This window comes from Schistocerca gregaria, chromosome 1, assembly GCF_023897955.1.
Source record: "Schistocerca gregaria isolate iqSchGreg1 chromosome 1, iqSchGreg1.2, whole genome shotgun sequence".
NCBI lineage: Eukaryota > Metazoa > Arthropoda > Insecta > Orthoptera > Acrididae > Schistocerca > Schistocerca gregaria.
This window is the reverse complement of record NC_064920.1, coordinates 226,914,052-226,928,878: the sequence shown is the minus strand read 5'-3', so window position 1 is coordinate 226,928,878 and position 14,827 is coordinate 226,914,052. Positions and strand designations below refer to the sequence as shown.

General features: G+C 43.0%; 1 protein-coding gene across 1 annotated transcript in view; it reads left to right on the top strand.

Annotated features, from left to right (window-relative positions):
- LOC126340263 (uncharacterized) overlaps positions 1–13,010 on the top strand; it is a 175,253-nt gene extending 162,243 nt beyond the window's left edge. Inside the window, exons 17-18 of the mRNA XM_050001682.1 lie at positions 2,785–2,928; positions 12,770–13,010. Coding sequence (XP_049857639.1) covers positions 2,785–2,928; positions 12,770–12,857 — 232 coding nt within the window. The 3' untranslated portion in view covers positions 12,858–13,010. The remainder of the gene's footprint in view (positions 1–2,784; positions 2,929–12,769) is intronic.
- The last annotated feature ends 1,817 nt before the right edge of the window (positions 13,011–14,827 follow it).

Below are 14,827 nucleotides of genomic sequence, written 5' to 3'. Positions count from 1 at the left end.
ACTTTCTGCAGGACCTGACCATCATTTTGCAGGACAATGCTCAAGCACGTACAGTGCAAACTGTTACTGATTTGTTTGACTGATGGGGCTGCTAAGTGCTATACCACCTACTGCAGTCCACTGACTTAAACGCTCGTGAGTTCAACTCGTTTTCTAAACTGAAGGAAACACTTCACGGCATTCGCTTCGTAACTGCCACAATTCGTCGTGCAATAGACCGCGTCGCTCCAACTGTGAACACAACTGGCACCGCTAAGAGTATCCTACGACTTCTACATCACTGGCAACGGGTTATACACAATGCTGGTGACTACTCTGAAGGACAGTTAAACTTTGAGACACGTATCTACTTTGTATGAGTTGTAAATAAATAGTAGCCACTATTAAAGTTCCAACCCTCGTAGGTAGATACGTTTTGTATTGCTGAAGGTATTTTACGCCATACAACGCAAGAACTTAATACATCTAGTTGAAAACCAGACATGACATGATCTCCCATCATCATCATCTAATATTCCTTCATAAATTAGTGTTTTTAACTCCCTTTATAATTGTTCCACATCCTCATCAGAAAGTGAACGTATTGATGTGTGGACTCGAATGATGAATGGTACTTACATCATATCATAATAATAAACAGTCCAGATTCAGTTTATATTTACGTATATGGTGGCGCACGAATAACTGACATACTTCAACACTGAATAAAAATCGTACCTCTACTACGAGGGTTATTTGGAAAGTTGCCGGCCGCTGGTGGCCTAGCGGTTCTAGGCGTTTCAGTCCAGAACCGCGAGACCGCTACTGTCGCAGGTTCAAATCCTGCCTTGGGCATGGATGTATGTGATGTCCTTAGGTTAGTTTGGTTTAAGTAGTTCTAAGTTCTAGGGGACTCATGACCTCAGATTTTAAGTGCCATAGTGCTCAGAGCCATTTGAACCATTTGGAAAGTAAGGAACGATCGGTCGCGAAATGGAAAATACAGTGAAAATCTGATGAAGCTTTGCACAGATGCGTTGGGCACTGTGTCTAGTACGCCTGTCGATCGCATCATGTCGATCTTTTCAGTTCTGAGCTCACAGTGAGAACGTAAAGACGGCTAGAAATTAGCGTCTCCCACCAAGTATGAAGGCCTGGCGAAAGATTTCGCCTGAAGCTATGCAATCCACACAACATAACTGTCATGCGGTTCGCTGTACACGACAATTGTCGGCCGTACTCCGCAGAGGCAGTGAAGATGCTTGTGCAACGTTTTAGATGGGAAGTGTTTGATCACCCACAATACAGCCCTTAGTTGGCTATCCCTTAGGTGCTTCTCTGCTCAAATGAACCGCTGGCTATGAAGACAATATTTTGACACAGACAACGAGCTGCAGTCCAGAGAAGAAAATTGTCGAAAAGCAATGGCAGCTGTCTTCTATAACGAAGGAATTGAATAATTCCATTCCACGACCTATCGTTCCTTACTTCCCGAATAGCCCTTGTATATTTCACTTCAGTTTCGCTTCTACATGTTTCATTTCACGTAAAAGTCAGAGGTCATGTTGCTGCAACATCGCCAGCCCCTTATTTCGAATTTAGCGTTTCGTCACAGCTTGGCATTGACGTATATCTGTTCAACATCGTGTGGCGGCAGTTCTCCTTTATGCTGAATTGAAAAGTACCACAGGAAAGCAAAGAAGATTTATGGTGTTACTCTACATTTGTTGGGCTCCATCAAGAGAGACAATTCTCCAGTCACCGAGAAAATTACATGAATAAAGCAATTTGTTGCCAGTGGAACGACACCGGGCACCGACTGTTCGTTCTCCGGAAAGCGTTGCAACGCTGCTGGTCCCATTCAACGAAGTCCAAACAAGTAGTCCCGGCGGGCAGCAAGGGCACTAGAGATATATCGTGGTTCTGTACAAAGAATTTTGCAGACTGATCTCAGGCTATTCCCTTACAAAATTACTGTGACATAGAGGCTGACTGGGCGCAACAAACAAATAAGACTGAAGTATTCATTATGGACAGAAGGAAAAGATGAAATAATTCTGCTGGCCGATGTGGCCGAGTGGTTCTAGGCGCTTCAGTCCGGAACGGCGATGCTGCTAGGGTCGCAGGTTCGAATCCTGCCTCGGGTATGGATCTCTGTGGTGTCCTTAGGTTAGTTAGGTTTAAGTAGTTCTAAGTCTAGGGGACTGATGGTCTCCAGTGTTAGGTGCCATAGTGCTTAGAGCCATTTGAACCATTTCATGGGACTAAGTTTATTTCCACGTTAATGGAACCGTAAAGAAACAACATATTCGATTCTGTGGCAGAAAAAAACCGATAAACGGTCATTTCCATGAAAAAACTACGCATGAGAAAAAGAGAAATTGTCGGAAGGTCTATTCAGTCACGGTCTATTTCAATTGCGCAACGAGATAAATGAAGACTTGTGCCGCAAAGTTGTAAGGAATATGTGTAGTCGCTTTCTCGAAGTTGTCCGCTGGAATGGAGCATATGTTGTACACTTGATGAAGTGAAATACATTTCCATGGACCAGCTACCTGTGTGCAAAATTTGAAAATTTTCATTTCAGAAGTAATAGTGTTATGACCGTATTAAATGTGTCAATTATTCGTTCGCTACCCTCTATTTATTAACTCAGTTGCCGGATAAATTCACAATGAGTCGTTCCTTCACAAAAAACCTTTCTTTTCTACTATACGTGTTCAGTACAATGAGTCTATAGTCAATACTGTATTACCTAGAAAACAGCACCTACTTGATAGTGTCGTGGTTGTGTACTGTTGGCAGGACTGCAGATGACGGCACCGAGGTGGTGGTTGCCGTGAACGTGGGCGACCGGCCAGACGTCGTGGACCTCTACGAAATGCTCGGCCTGTCTCAGAGGTCCTTTGTCATCAGCGCCGCCAGCGTATCCAGCATTCGACAGCCTGGGTGAGTCCAACACCTCACTGTTTACATGCTGGGAAGAGCTTAAACTAAAAAAAAAAAAAAAATAATCAGTTACGTTAGAGACAAGGTACGCTAATGATTACGATAACTGCCACACAACAAGGATACATGTGACTGTCATGGACGGAATATGGAGTATTACGTATGCGAGAGCAGGCAATGATTAGGATTACAGAATTGTTTATGTCCTTTGCTTCTGAAATTTCATTAAGGTGTGAATCTCCTCTGTGATGTAAGCTTAATATACCCATCCGACGGACTGGTCTCAAAAATATCAATGCTCTGGGGCGTTGCTGTCTATCATGTAACAGAAATGAAAATATCTATTGCGAGGATACCCTGAGGAGCAGGTTCAAGTACCTTTTCATCTTTCTTTCTCTCTGCCTACAATGGCATCTTTCCTCGAGTTGCGTGAGTGTTCTCTTGAGTGTGTCTCTTGAGTTTGGGTCACTGCAGTGGGTGGGTGTCGTGTTTGTGCTGTATGACGATGAGAGAAGGGGTGGGGTGGCCCGATGAACCGGGCGAGGTACAGCTCCAACGCCTCTATAACAGCAACAAGGGCACCGCTAAGCTTAACGTCCCCATTTGACGGACGGTTCACACATGACCTTACTGCATGAAGCTCCGCAGAGAGGTTTGGTGTACAACCCAAGGCATTGGTACAAAGTCGGAACCCGAGATGGGTGGGACATATGATTCTGAAGCTAGTCCTTCCTTGTGATTTATAAGGTGGCTTTTAAAACGTCAAAATCGTGTGTTTGCTACCCATTCGGAAAATATTAATACAGTGGCGACGGTCAGATTTATGGAGCAAATTACAATACTGCACACATACAGCATCGGAAGCCAGATTATGTGCACTTGCTGATCATACACCTGTTTAGCGCTGCAAAAAATTATTTTTAATTACAGTGGATTTGAAAAATGAATGTGAAGTGCCTGGCTAGCAGGACATAGCGGATTAGGTTGTGGAAAGGGGGCAAAATGTGTTCCTTTCAGTTGCACTCAACATGCGATCTTTATTTATCAACACACAATATTACAAAACTTTAATCGATCTTCTTTGATTAAGTTTAGATCGGCTGAAGGTCACATTCAAAATCTAAGGCACAAGGCCTAAACAAAACTGAAATACAAGCATCTTCTGGAGGTTTCACTCAAGAATATTTTCTAAATCTTCAATCTAATCGGCTGAAGGCCTTAGCAATTTAATTTTAATGGAACTAGGCTGCAGGTCGCATATTAAGCAAGAAGAGGAGTCTCAATCAAAAGGCAGAAGTCCTTATCTTAAATCATTGCATATAAATAAAGAATAACAATCTCATGACTTAAGGGCAAGACAAGGACTTTAATTTAAGACATATTAATACTCGGCTTAAGGCCACACATCACCACAATAATTTAAAGGTTTAAGGTCTTAAAAGATTTGATGTAAAATTCAGCTGAAAGCCCCATTTAAAGAATAACAAGCTTATGTCTAAAGGGCAAGACAGGAACATTAATTCAGGATATATAAAAACTCGGCTGAAGGCCTCACACCAACCAAATAACTAAAACTGAAACAGGGAAGTTACTACGTAACAGACACGGAACGGCGCTCAGAAGTTTCCAAGGGTCCGCTTGGAATTGTAACACTAACGCCCGTTCAGGCGAGACAGACAGCCTGACCAACAGTGTTTAAATCGGAAGGCAACCCAACCGACAGACAGCCGACGAACCAACCAACTACCTGATTTCGGTCACCAGACCAAAAACACTACAACCAAAATGCCAGCGAGGCGAAGAGACCAGTAACACTAGTCTTCAAATATTGGTGAGTTAATAAACCACGGCACAATAACTACTGACATACATGAACAGCGCAACGGCTGTGCAAATACACGCAGTGGCGGTCAGCATCAACACGGTAAGAAAACACTCACTCACTGCTCTGTCGCAGTCGACCAACTGGCTGCTGCAGAACGCAGACAGCATTACAGCATTTAAAGCATTGCTCAGTCGAACTGACATAGGGTACACAGTGTTGCGCGAAACACTGCCACAAGAAACTCGAACACTCGTAAAACGAATCACTGATGAACAACTAGAACAAATCACACACACAAACCCGAAAGACGGTCGGCGGTGAAACACACGTCGTCTGACCAGACGACCGACCAACAACCAACCAAGGTCTTGGCACTCAAACCATGTGCTTCCTCTGTCCGTCGGGAACTGGGAGAGACGGCGATCCGGGCGCACAGCCTCGGACAGAATCGTGCAGAGGTAACTCTTTCCCATTGGCCACGGCGTCTCCGCACAAGAAGGAACCGAGCCATGTCCAGCAAGATGACCCATCGACGAGGCCCAGAAACGGTCAAAAGACCAAACACACTTCGCCCAAAGAGGCGATCAACTGAACGACCGACCAACGGTCGATTCCGGTGCCCCATTGGACAGTTCATCCTGTGTCGGCGAGTACTGGTCGTCCGCGCCTCCCTGGCGCTCCGTCCCCGACTGCTGCTACATACCGACTGCACTTCTGCCGCGTTCCAACTCCAACGGAGCCAGGTCCGATCTCTCCACGTGACACATCACGAATGGGAAGTAACAACCGTCCACCACAGATAATACAGCAGGGAAAATATCGATACACGCTGCTGCTGCCACTCACGGGCATGCAATTCAGTGGCACCAGTAATTGAAAAATAAAATTACGGGTGGCCGTACGGTAAAACAATATCTTACACAACATATGACACGAACATGAGCGACACACGGCTCAGAATGCGTAAAGTGCTAAATGGTTGACATTGTACACTGATAAATAATTAGGCACATTTTGCGCCCCCATCGGTGCGAGACATATGAGAACCCATGTTGTGATATTTAACGCTTGCTCACGCCTTGCATCACCTTCGGAAACCACAGATATTAGGGTCAAATCGGATTATTTTTCTGGACTCACACAGTCCGTTAAAGACAAGTTGAACGATGGCGGGGCGGGGTGGCGCTGTGAATGCGATCATCGATTGTCAACGGCTTCTCATTGTTCTGAGGAAAGGTGGAAAATACGTGTTAAGAAGACTGTCTTGGCGGGCTTGCCACTGTTTTTCTAGTATTAAACGAAGGAAACTCTCTATGCACCATTTTTCATTTAGTAAATTTTAACTAAGAGTTATTAAAATCTATTGTTACCAATCAATCGAACATCTCCAGACACAATAAAAGGTATGGGTTTCCCGTACAGTTGTATAAAATCTTTAGGGCCGTCCCGGAACGCCTTCAAAACTAGTACGGTTCCGGGGATACAGATGCATCCCAGCCCTACGTTTCAATGCAAAATAAGGGTGAAGATCGGATCACTTCGCGATCTTCACGGTACGGACACGCTGGAGACAATGAGTGCCGACCTGTGTGGTCTACAGGAGCCCTTGGCACAGCCAGTGTTCGAGTACTCATGGTCGGGTTCTCTTATAAGTGACGATAGATTGCCTCTTTAGAGTCGAGACTGCAGCGCGTCCGCGGAGAATCACAGTCAAACCTCCCAGTTGAGGCTGTACCAGTTCCTCTCAACACTTTTTATTTGTTTTTCTTTTTTCTCTCACAGTTTTCTGACTGGTTTCATGCACCCCTCTATGAATTCTTTCCCTGTGCCAGCCCGTTGATCTCAGAATAGTACCTGCGCCCTACATCCTCAGTTACTTCTTGGATTTTGTTATCCAATTTCTGTTTCCACCTATAGTGTTTAGCCACTGCAGCTCACTCTAGTACCACCGAAGTTATTCCTTGATGTCTTAACTCATGTCCTACCATTCTGCCCCTCATCCTGATCTTGTTCTTTTGTACTACGATTCTTATCAGGCTACATAATATTCAGCATACTGCTGTAGCACCAAGGGTCGTTTCATGAAAGGTGAAAGTTTGGTTACGCCTTTAACACTACCTGTTCCTTTGTATGGTGGCAAAACAACACAGATTTCAAACCTTCGTTGCAAAATAGGGCCACATTCAGTTTATATGTTTTTTTTTAAATTTTCATATTAAGACTCCAATGAAAATTGCACAAATGTTATGTCTCTAACAATGAAATCACCACACTTCTGAAACGCGTCAATTATCCTCTTTTCTGACCTTTCCGCAGTCCACGCATGGTTCGTTACCGTACAATATTGTGCTCCAAAACCGAGTTCTCGGGAATTTCTTCCCCAAATTAAACCCAATGCTTGATACTAGTAGAGTTTTTTGCACAAGGAGTGCTCTCCATTCCTGTACTCCTAGACTTTTTATATCCTTCCAGCTTCGTCCCTCGTGCCTTACTTCCAAGCAACGACAGTTCCTTCAGTTCAACTAGTTAGTGATCAGCAATTAATATGTTGAGTTTATCGCTAGTCTCATGTTGCTTCCAGCCCTACAAGTGTCAAGGAGTTGTTATCCTGGAAGACGACGGATTCGTGCTGTCCCATCGACATGATGAAGAAGATATAGGGATTCATGAGACTATGGAACATTCTCCAATTACACCAACGTCCAGTGCCGATGGTCACGTGCCCAATTCAGTCATAGTTGCCGATGTCGTGGTGTTAACACTGGGACATGCAAGGGTTGTCGGCAACGGAGGCCATCGTTAGGAGAGTTCCGTGCACTGTGTGTTCAGACACACTTGCACTCTGCCCAGCATTAAAGTCTTATGTTAGTTCCGCCACAGTACGCCGCCTGTCCTGTTTTACAAGTATTTCCAGCTTACGACATCCGACATCTGTAATGAGGGTGGTCGTCCAACACCACGATTTCTGAACGTGGTTTGATTCTGGTTTCTCTACGTGTTGAAGCGCTCACCACAACACCCCTCGAACACCTGACAAGTCGTGCAGTTTGCGAAGTGCTCGTGCCGAGCTTCCGGGCCATCAAAATCTGCCCTCGGTGAAACTCAGATAGATTACAAGCCTTCTCCATTCTACACATGGACGAGACGCTCACTGATTCTACAGTAGGGCAGTAGTCATAATGTTCGGGGTGATCAGTGTATACGTTCGCTACCTAGTTGTTGGGTAGCTGCATATTTGAAGATTTATAGAAGAACATTTTCTTATAAGATGGCGTGACAAAACACACACACACACACACACACACACACACACACACACACACACAAACACATTCACACAGACACACGCTCTACTGTGACAATGAACTCTGGAGACTGATTGATTTTGCCAGCAAAAATTATCGCTTCTAACTTAAAATAAAATGGCAGAAAATTGAATCGAGAAATAAAGAACTCGCAAATTACATGTACAATTATACACTCCTGGAAATTGAAATAAGAACACCGTGAATTCATTGTCCCAGGAAGGGGAAACTTTATTGACACATTCCTGGGGTCAGATCCATCACATGATCACACTGACAGAACCACAGGCACATAGACATAGGCAACAGAGCATGCACAATGTCGGCACTAGTACAGTGTATATCCACCTTTCGCAGCAATGCTGGCTGCTATTCTCCCATGGAAACGATCGTAGAGATGCTGGATGTAGTCCTGTGGAACGGCTTGCCATGCCATTTCCACCTGGCGCCTCAGTTGGACCAGCGTTCGTGCTGGACGTGCAGACCGCGTGAGACGACGCTTCATCGAGTCCCAAACATGCTCAATGGGGGACAGATCCGGAGATCTTGCTGGCCAGGGTAGTTGACTTACACCTTCTAGAGCACGTTGGGTGGCACGGGATACATGCGGACGTGCATTGTCCTGTTGGAACAGCAAGTTCCCTTGCCGGTCTAGGAATGGTAGAACGATGGGTTCGATGACGGTTTGGATGTACCGTGCACTATTCAGTGTCCCCTCGACGATCACCAGAAGTGTACGGCCAGTGTAGGAGATCGCTCCCCACACCATGAAGCCGGGTGTTGGCCCTGTGTGCCTCGGTCGTATGCAGTCCTGATTGTGGCGCTCACCTGCACGGCGCCAAACACGCATACGACCATCATTGGCACCAAGGCAGAAGCGACTCTCATCGCTGAAGACGACACGTCTCCATTCGTCCCTCCATACACGCCTGTCGCGACACCACTGGAGGCGGGCTGCACGATGTTGGGGCGTGAGCGGAAGACGGCCTAACGGTGTGCGGGACCGTAGCCCAGCTTCATGGAGACGGTTGCGAATGGTCCTCGCCGATACCCCAAGAGCAACAGTGTCCCTAATTTGCTGGGAAGTGGCGGTGCGGTCCCCTACGGCACTGCGTAGGATCCTACGGTCTTGGCTTGCATCCGTGCGTCGCTGCGGTCTGGTCCCAGGTCGACGGGCACGTGCACCTTCCGCCGACCACTGGCGACCACATCGATGTATTGTGGAGACCTCAAGCCCCCCGTGTTGAGCAATTCGGCGGTACGTCCACCCGGCCTCCCGCATGCCCACTATATGCCCTCGCTCAAAGTCCGTCAACTCCACATACGGTTCACGTCCACGCTGTCGCGGCATGCTACCAGTGTTAAAGACTGCGATGGAGCTCCGTATGCCACGGCAAACTGGCTGACACTGACGGCGGCGGTGCACAAATGCTGCGCAGCTAGCGCCATTCGACGGCCAACACCGCGGTTCCTGGTGTGTCCGCTGTGCAGTGCGTGTGATGATTGCTTGTACAGCCCTCTCGCAGTGTCCGGAGCAAGTATGGTGGGTCTGACACACCGGTGTCAATGTGTTCTTTTTTCCATTTCCAGGAGTGTATTTTTGAGTTCAGATTACCTTTTTCGGCCAGTAATTAATTCAAAGGACAAATACTGCCAAAATATTACTTACCGAACTTAATAAATTGGGAGCTCTTGAACTGTTGACAGAAGCATTTTGTAACAACATGTTGAAAAAAAGGAAATCGAAATATTCTATTGTTACAAACTGTAGAAAACAAATGGAGTCACTGAGTCAAATATTCACCTTTGCAGTGAGGTTGAAATTCATGCCATTTGTAAGTTGCAATGTTTGTTTTCGTGCTGGGACACCTTCAGTACTGATGCGCTGTATAATTATACTCGTAATAAAGAACTTTGTGAAAGGGGTACACGGGAGGGTAGCACCCAACCCGCTAGACGAAAATCTTCGTAAACGAAGCTCACATCTTTCCCCATCAAATACTCACAAATATGAATTCAGTGCTGTTTTGAAGTGAACCAGAACACGTCGTCGGTACTGACTAATAGCCAATGTGCCCAGAGCTGTTTGTTGGAAATGTCAAAAAGTTTTCGCCATTCAGCATGAAATTTACATAAATTACTCATGCCATGACAGATCCTGCGTTCGTTCTAGCTCAATAGATTACCTGACTGGAAATGCAACTGTTGTCTTTTTGTTCTCTATAATGCGCTGTAGGAATGTAATCAGAATTATTTTCTACATGCGATTAAGTAGTCTCACAGACCTGTATCTTTACTGTAGATGAAACATAGATATTAGCACATAATTTCGAAATTAAATCTCAGTATCGACACACTGGTCTTACCTCACAGGTCATCATTTTTCAAAATTAAAGCAAAAAAATTATTACACTTTGCCGTTTATGGAGATTATATATCTTAATTAAATTTATTAATTACAAATCATGCTTAGAAGTGTCGCTACTATCTAATAGAAAGACTAATTAAAGCACTGTACCTTTATGCGCCATTTAAAATCAATAAACAATAATAGGATTAATTATGGCAGGTTGAGAACTGTAATTAAACTAAATGATTATGGCTTTTATTTTAAATAAAAACAGCAGATATCGTTCTGCCATAAATTACATTTAAAAATAGTAACCAGCCCATTCCATTAATGATGATCTCAGAGTCGCTTTTCTGCATGTCATTTACTAATTACTTTGCGAGAAATAAAACATTCCCAGGAAGACAAAAGTCTCGGATATGCTACTCCATTTCCTTAACAACTGCTGCAACTCCCGTATACTGGCATCTATGCAGTGTGTTTGAGAGTAGTTTTCGTTGCTGATGAGCAATGGTCTCTTTTTCACTCAAAATAAGTCACTTGCCGATAATATAACAGTTTATTGATTTTTTTCCCAGAATCTACGCACTCCTTGTTGAGTCGTAATATTTACGTCATACTGGCCAGAGCAGTATGACTTAACCAAAGATGCGAAAGAGGTCTCTCCTGAAAATGCAGTGGCATTTGGGCCGGCTTTCCTAGTGAGTCGTTGTCTGGGGACGTTACTATCAGACAATGCGCCATACCTACATATTTGGTTAGTTAAAAGAGTGCAGACAATAATAAAACGTTTCGATCAAAATACTTTATGGAAGACATTCACTTCAACAGAAGAGATAATACGTTACATTGTCTCAGTCAGAACCGGAGAAAAAGTGCAGTTTGGTTTAGACAGACGACAACATATTTTAATTGCAGGATAAAGCTCGAAATCTAATGTTAGAATTACGGTACGTCTATGAGCAATAAACTGAAAATTAACAGTTTGTATTCACTGAAGTGCAACTGGTGAAAGTGTACTTATATGATGGCACTTATACAATTTTGTGATCACACTGTGTAAATCTTGTACATCTCATATAAAAAATTACTGCTTAGCCGTACCATTTGGGTATTATATATACTCCATAAAATGCCACTTCTAAGACATTCTAAAATGTTTTCAGTACCTACTTAAGTTCAAGGTTTTTGAATTCAAGTTTTGTCTTTAACGGAGTCGTAGGCTGCTTCTGTTTTGGCAAAATGTGTTTTAGCAACTATTACTAGACAAAACTGACGGCTATTAGCGACAGACCACAGATTTTCAACTCTAAGTTTTTCCGTTGCCTAAAGGAATATTATGAATTCACCTAACCGTGTTGCAGGAATGTACTTCGTTGAAATAGTAGGCAATGTTATTCATATGTGAGTGTTTTAGACCCCAAAATGCATTGAAAAGTGGAAAAACTAATTGTGTAAAGACGTTGCTGGTTTATTTACATGATCCCACCGCCTTGATTAAGGTTATTATTTATTCAAAATACTCCAGGAAACAGTTGAGGAGCGGCCTACTAGTAGGCCCATTATTAAGATTTGTCATCATCACTACCATCATTCATGTGACACCCATTGCCGTGTGATGGCCCTGTCCAGATTTCTTCATGCTTTATGCTCGTTGGTTACATGCTTGCGCTTCACTTCCATTACAATTATAACTAAACTGGTGAAAGATGTAAATTCGTAAGCTCTGTATTTACAATTGTTATTAACGTTCTAACTGTTATTTTTATTCTACAATTACTAAGTAAATGTTGTTTTCATTTTGTTATTGTTGTCATTTATTTGCTTCCGATTAGGTTATGATGTGTTGTCCAATGTTACGTGAGAGACAATTTGAATAACAGTTAAGTAAATGAAGACGCTTTTACCGTGTGACATAACATGCCCAAGTACGCGATTGAATTGTTTCATTGCTACTAAAATCCTAGATTTATGCTAATCATAGAGACTAGATACATAATATTCTTGAGATATTGTCGGCTGGAACAGCGACCAATGCACTTTAGGAGTAATACGTTTTAGTTTACAATCGGAAGTGTCAAACATTTGACACACCTACTTGGGTAGCGAGCGTGCCGAATGCCAAGCATGTTATTGCCTGAGGATGATACTGTGAACAGAAACTGGTCGCCAGCGAGCAAAATAAAACATTACGACTATAGACTAAAATACATTATTTCTAAGAGATACATCTGTCTCATAACCTTGAGCTACATGTCCATCCTAGATACCTCCATTCCCATGTGCCTCAGGAGCTTGTGGTTGACAGATTGTGAAAGAAAAATTTGCCTAAACTGCACTTCACTTCTGCTTCTCTTGCAGTGGGCCAGCCGATCCCGGCCTGTTGGTGTTCTCTCCCCACGAATCCGTCACACTCATTTCGACGCCAGTGGAGCTCGAAGAGTACTGAGCGAGCTGTGTCGACGTGTGCCAACTACCCACCTGCTGTCGCCTACATGATACAAATGCACTTACCGAGAATTTATTTTGAGACGTGCATGTGTCTCATGACGTTGTCGTTTGACAAATAAATAAAGTACGCTTACGCCGTCTATTAATTTAACGAAGTGTCTGTCTGTCTGTCATCCAGGTGCAGTTACAGTTGATCTTAGATCTCGATCTTCACGGTAAGTTAAGGTCCTACATAAAGTATATTTTTCACATGTAAAATTGCTTCGCTGCTCCGTCAGCATACATTTATAGATCGCCAATCCAGTTGATACACTTATATTTTTGAAATTGTTGGTTAGAGCAAAGGTGCAAGCCCACGGGTTACTTTGTAGTCTGCACGTACTTTAAAGATTCTTTACAGGTAAGGACGAAAGCAAATTTATGTAATGTTTGTTTATTTTTCATTTGAAGCTCGAATAAAAACATACATGTTACACACACACACACACACACACACAAAATCGACTAAAAATTCTAAGATATCTAATATCACTGTAGGCACCATAAAATGATTTATAGTGAAAATGCTCATTCAAGACTTTTGAAATACATCGAGTTTTATCTACTTCTCGAGATTGCTCACTTTCCCATTCCTCCAGTTTGAATGCCAATCTCCATAGACCGTTCGCTGTAAATCTATAAAATAGTTTTTTCAATTTCGTAAGCATAATGACGGATTCCTTGTTCTTGTTCTTTTCTGAACATACTCCATAAGCTTCTTATAATTCTTTTTATCGCCTTCTTCATTTGAATCTTTTTCTTAGAAAACTTATTTTCAGTTTTATTAAGTTCAAAATCATCACGAAGAGATACCATGACGGATGATAGCTTTTTGTATGAAGGGATTTAGAAGTGAATTTGTAGTACTATTTGTAAAATATGAAAGAAAACATCTTTGTCAGTTTTCCTGACGAGTAGTGTGGCCAGCTTCCTCGATGGGACGCCATGTCGGCACTATCAGACCGACAGAAACAATAAAGGACTACGGTACATTTATAACCACAGGCCTTGTACCGACATTACTAGTGTGTAAAAAAGTATTACTCAGCGTTTAATTGACGTAACAAGAATAACATAAATGATTTACCTTTTATCAGACATCCAGTAACTAGAAAACTTTTTAAGAAAAAAAACCGCAAAAAGCTTATGCCGTCAAACTGAATTGTAACAGTGATGGTGTATATAAGAACTACAGCGACCGCATCTCGGCAGGGAGCAGCACGGTACAGGAAAAAAATTATGCATGACAACTTTTTCTGCCATGTCCAGTTTATCTTTCAAATGGTTCAAATGGCTCTGAGCACTATGGGACTTAACTACTCAGGTCATCAGTCACCTAGAACTTAGAACTATTTAAACCTAACTAACCTAAGGACATCACACACATCCATGCCCGAGGCAGGATTCGAACCTGCGACCGTAGCGGTCGCTCGGCTCCAGACTGTAGCGCCTAGAACCGCTCGGCCATTCCGTCCGGCGTTTATCTTTCCTTTCCCTGCATCAAACTGTAGCATGTGATTTGGAGAGTACGAATCTACAATCTACTTTTAAAAAAGGGATTAATATATTTTATTTAATTTGCATTATTTAATTAACCCACGTTAATTTAACCACCATAATACAATACATATCAAACTAGATGCAGGAATCAAGGTAGTTTGATCGTCAGGGCTATTTCATATGATTCCAAAGGCTACTGAAACCTGGTAGTCAGGAGAAGGCAGGATTCAGTTACGATTGTGAACGGGGCTGTAGTCAGTTACTATTGGTTGCCTTTTACAGTTATACACATTTATTTTAAACCAGTAATTCCAGACTCAACAATAAATAAAAACACACGTTGTTAATGAAGCAATGAACAACTATGTAAAATAATAGTGTTTTCAGTGCGTTACAATTTAGCAAATCACCATAAAATACAGATACAAC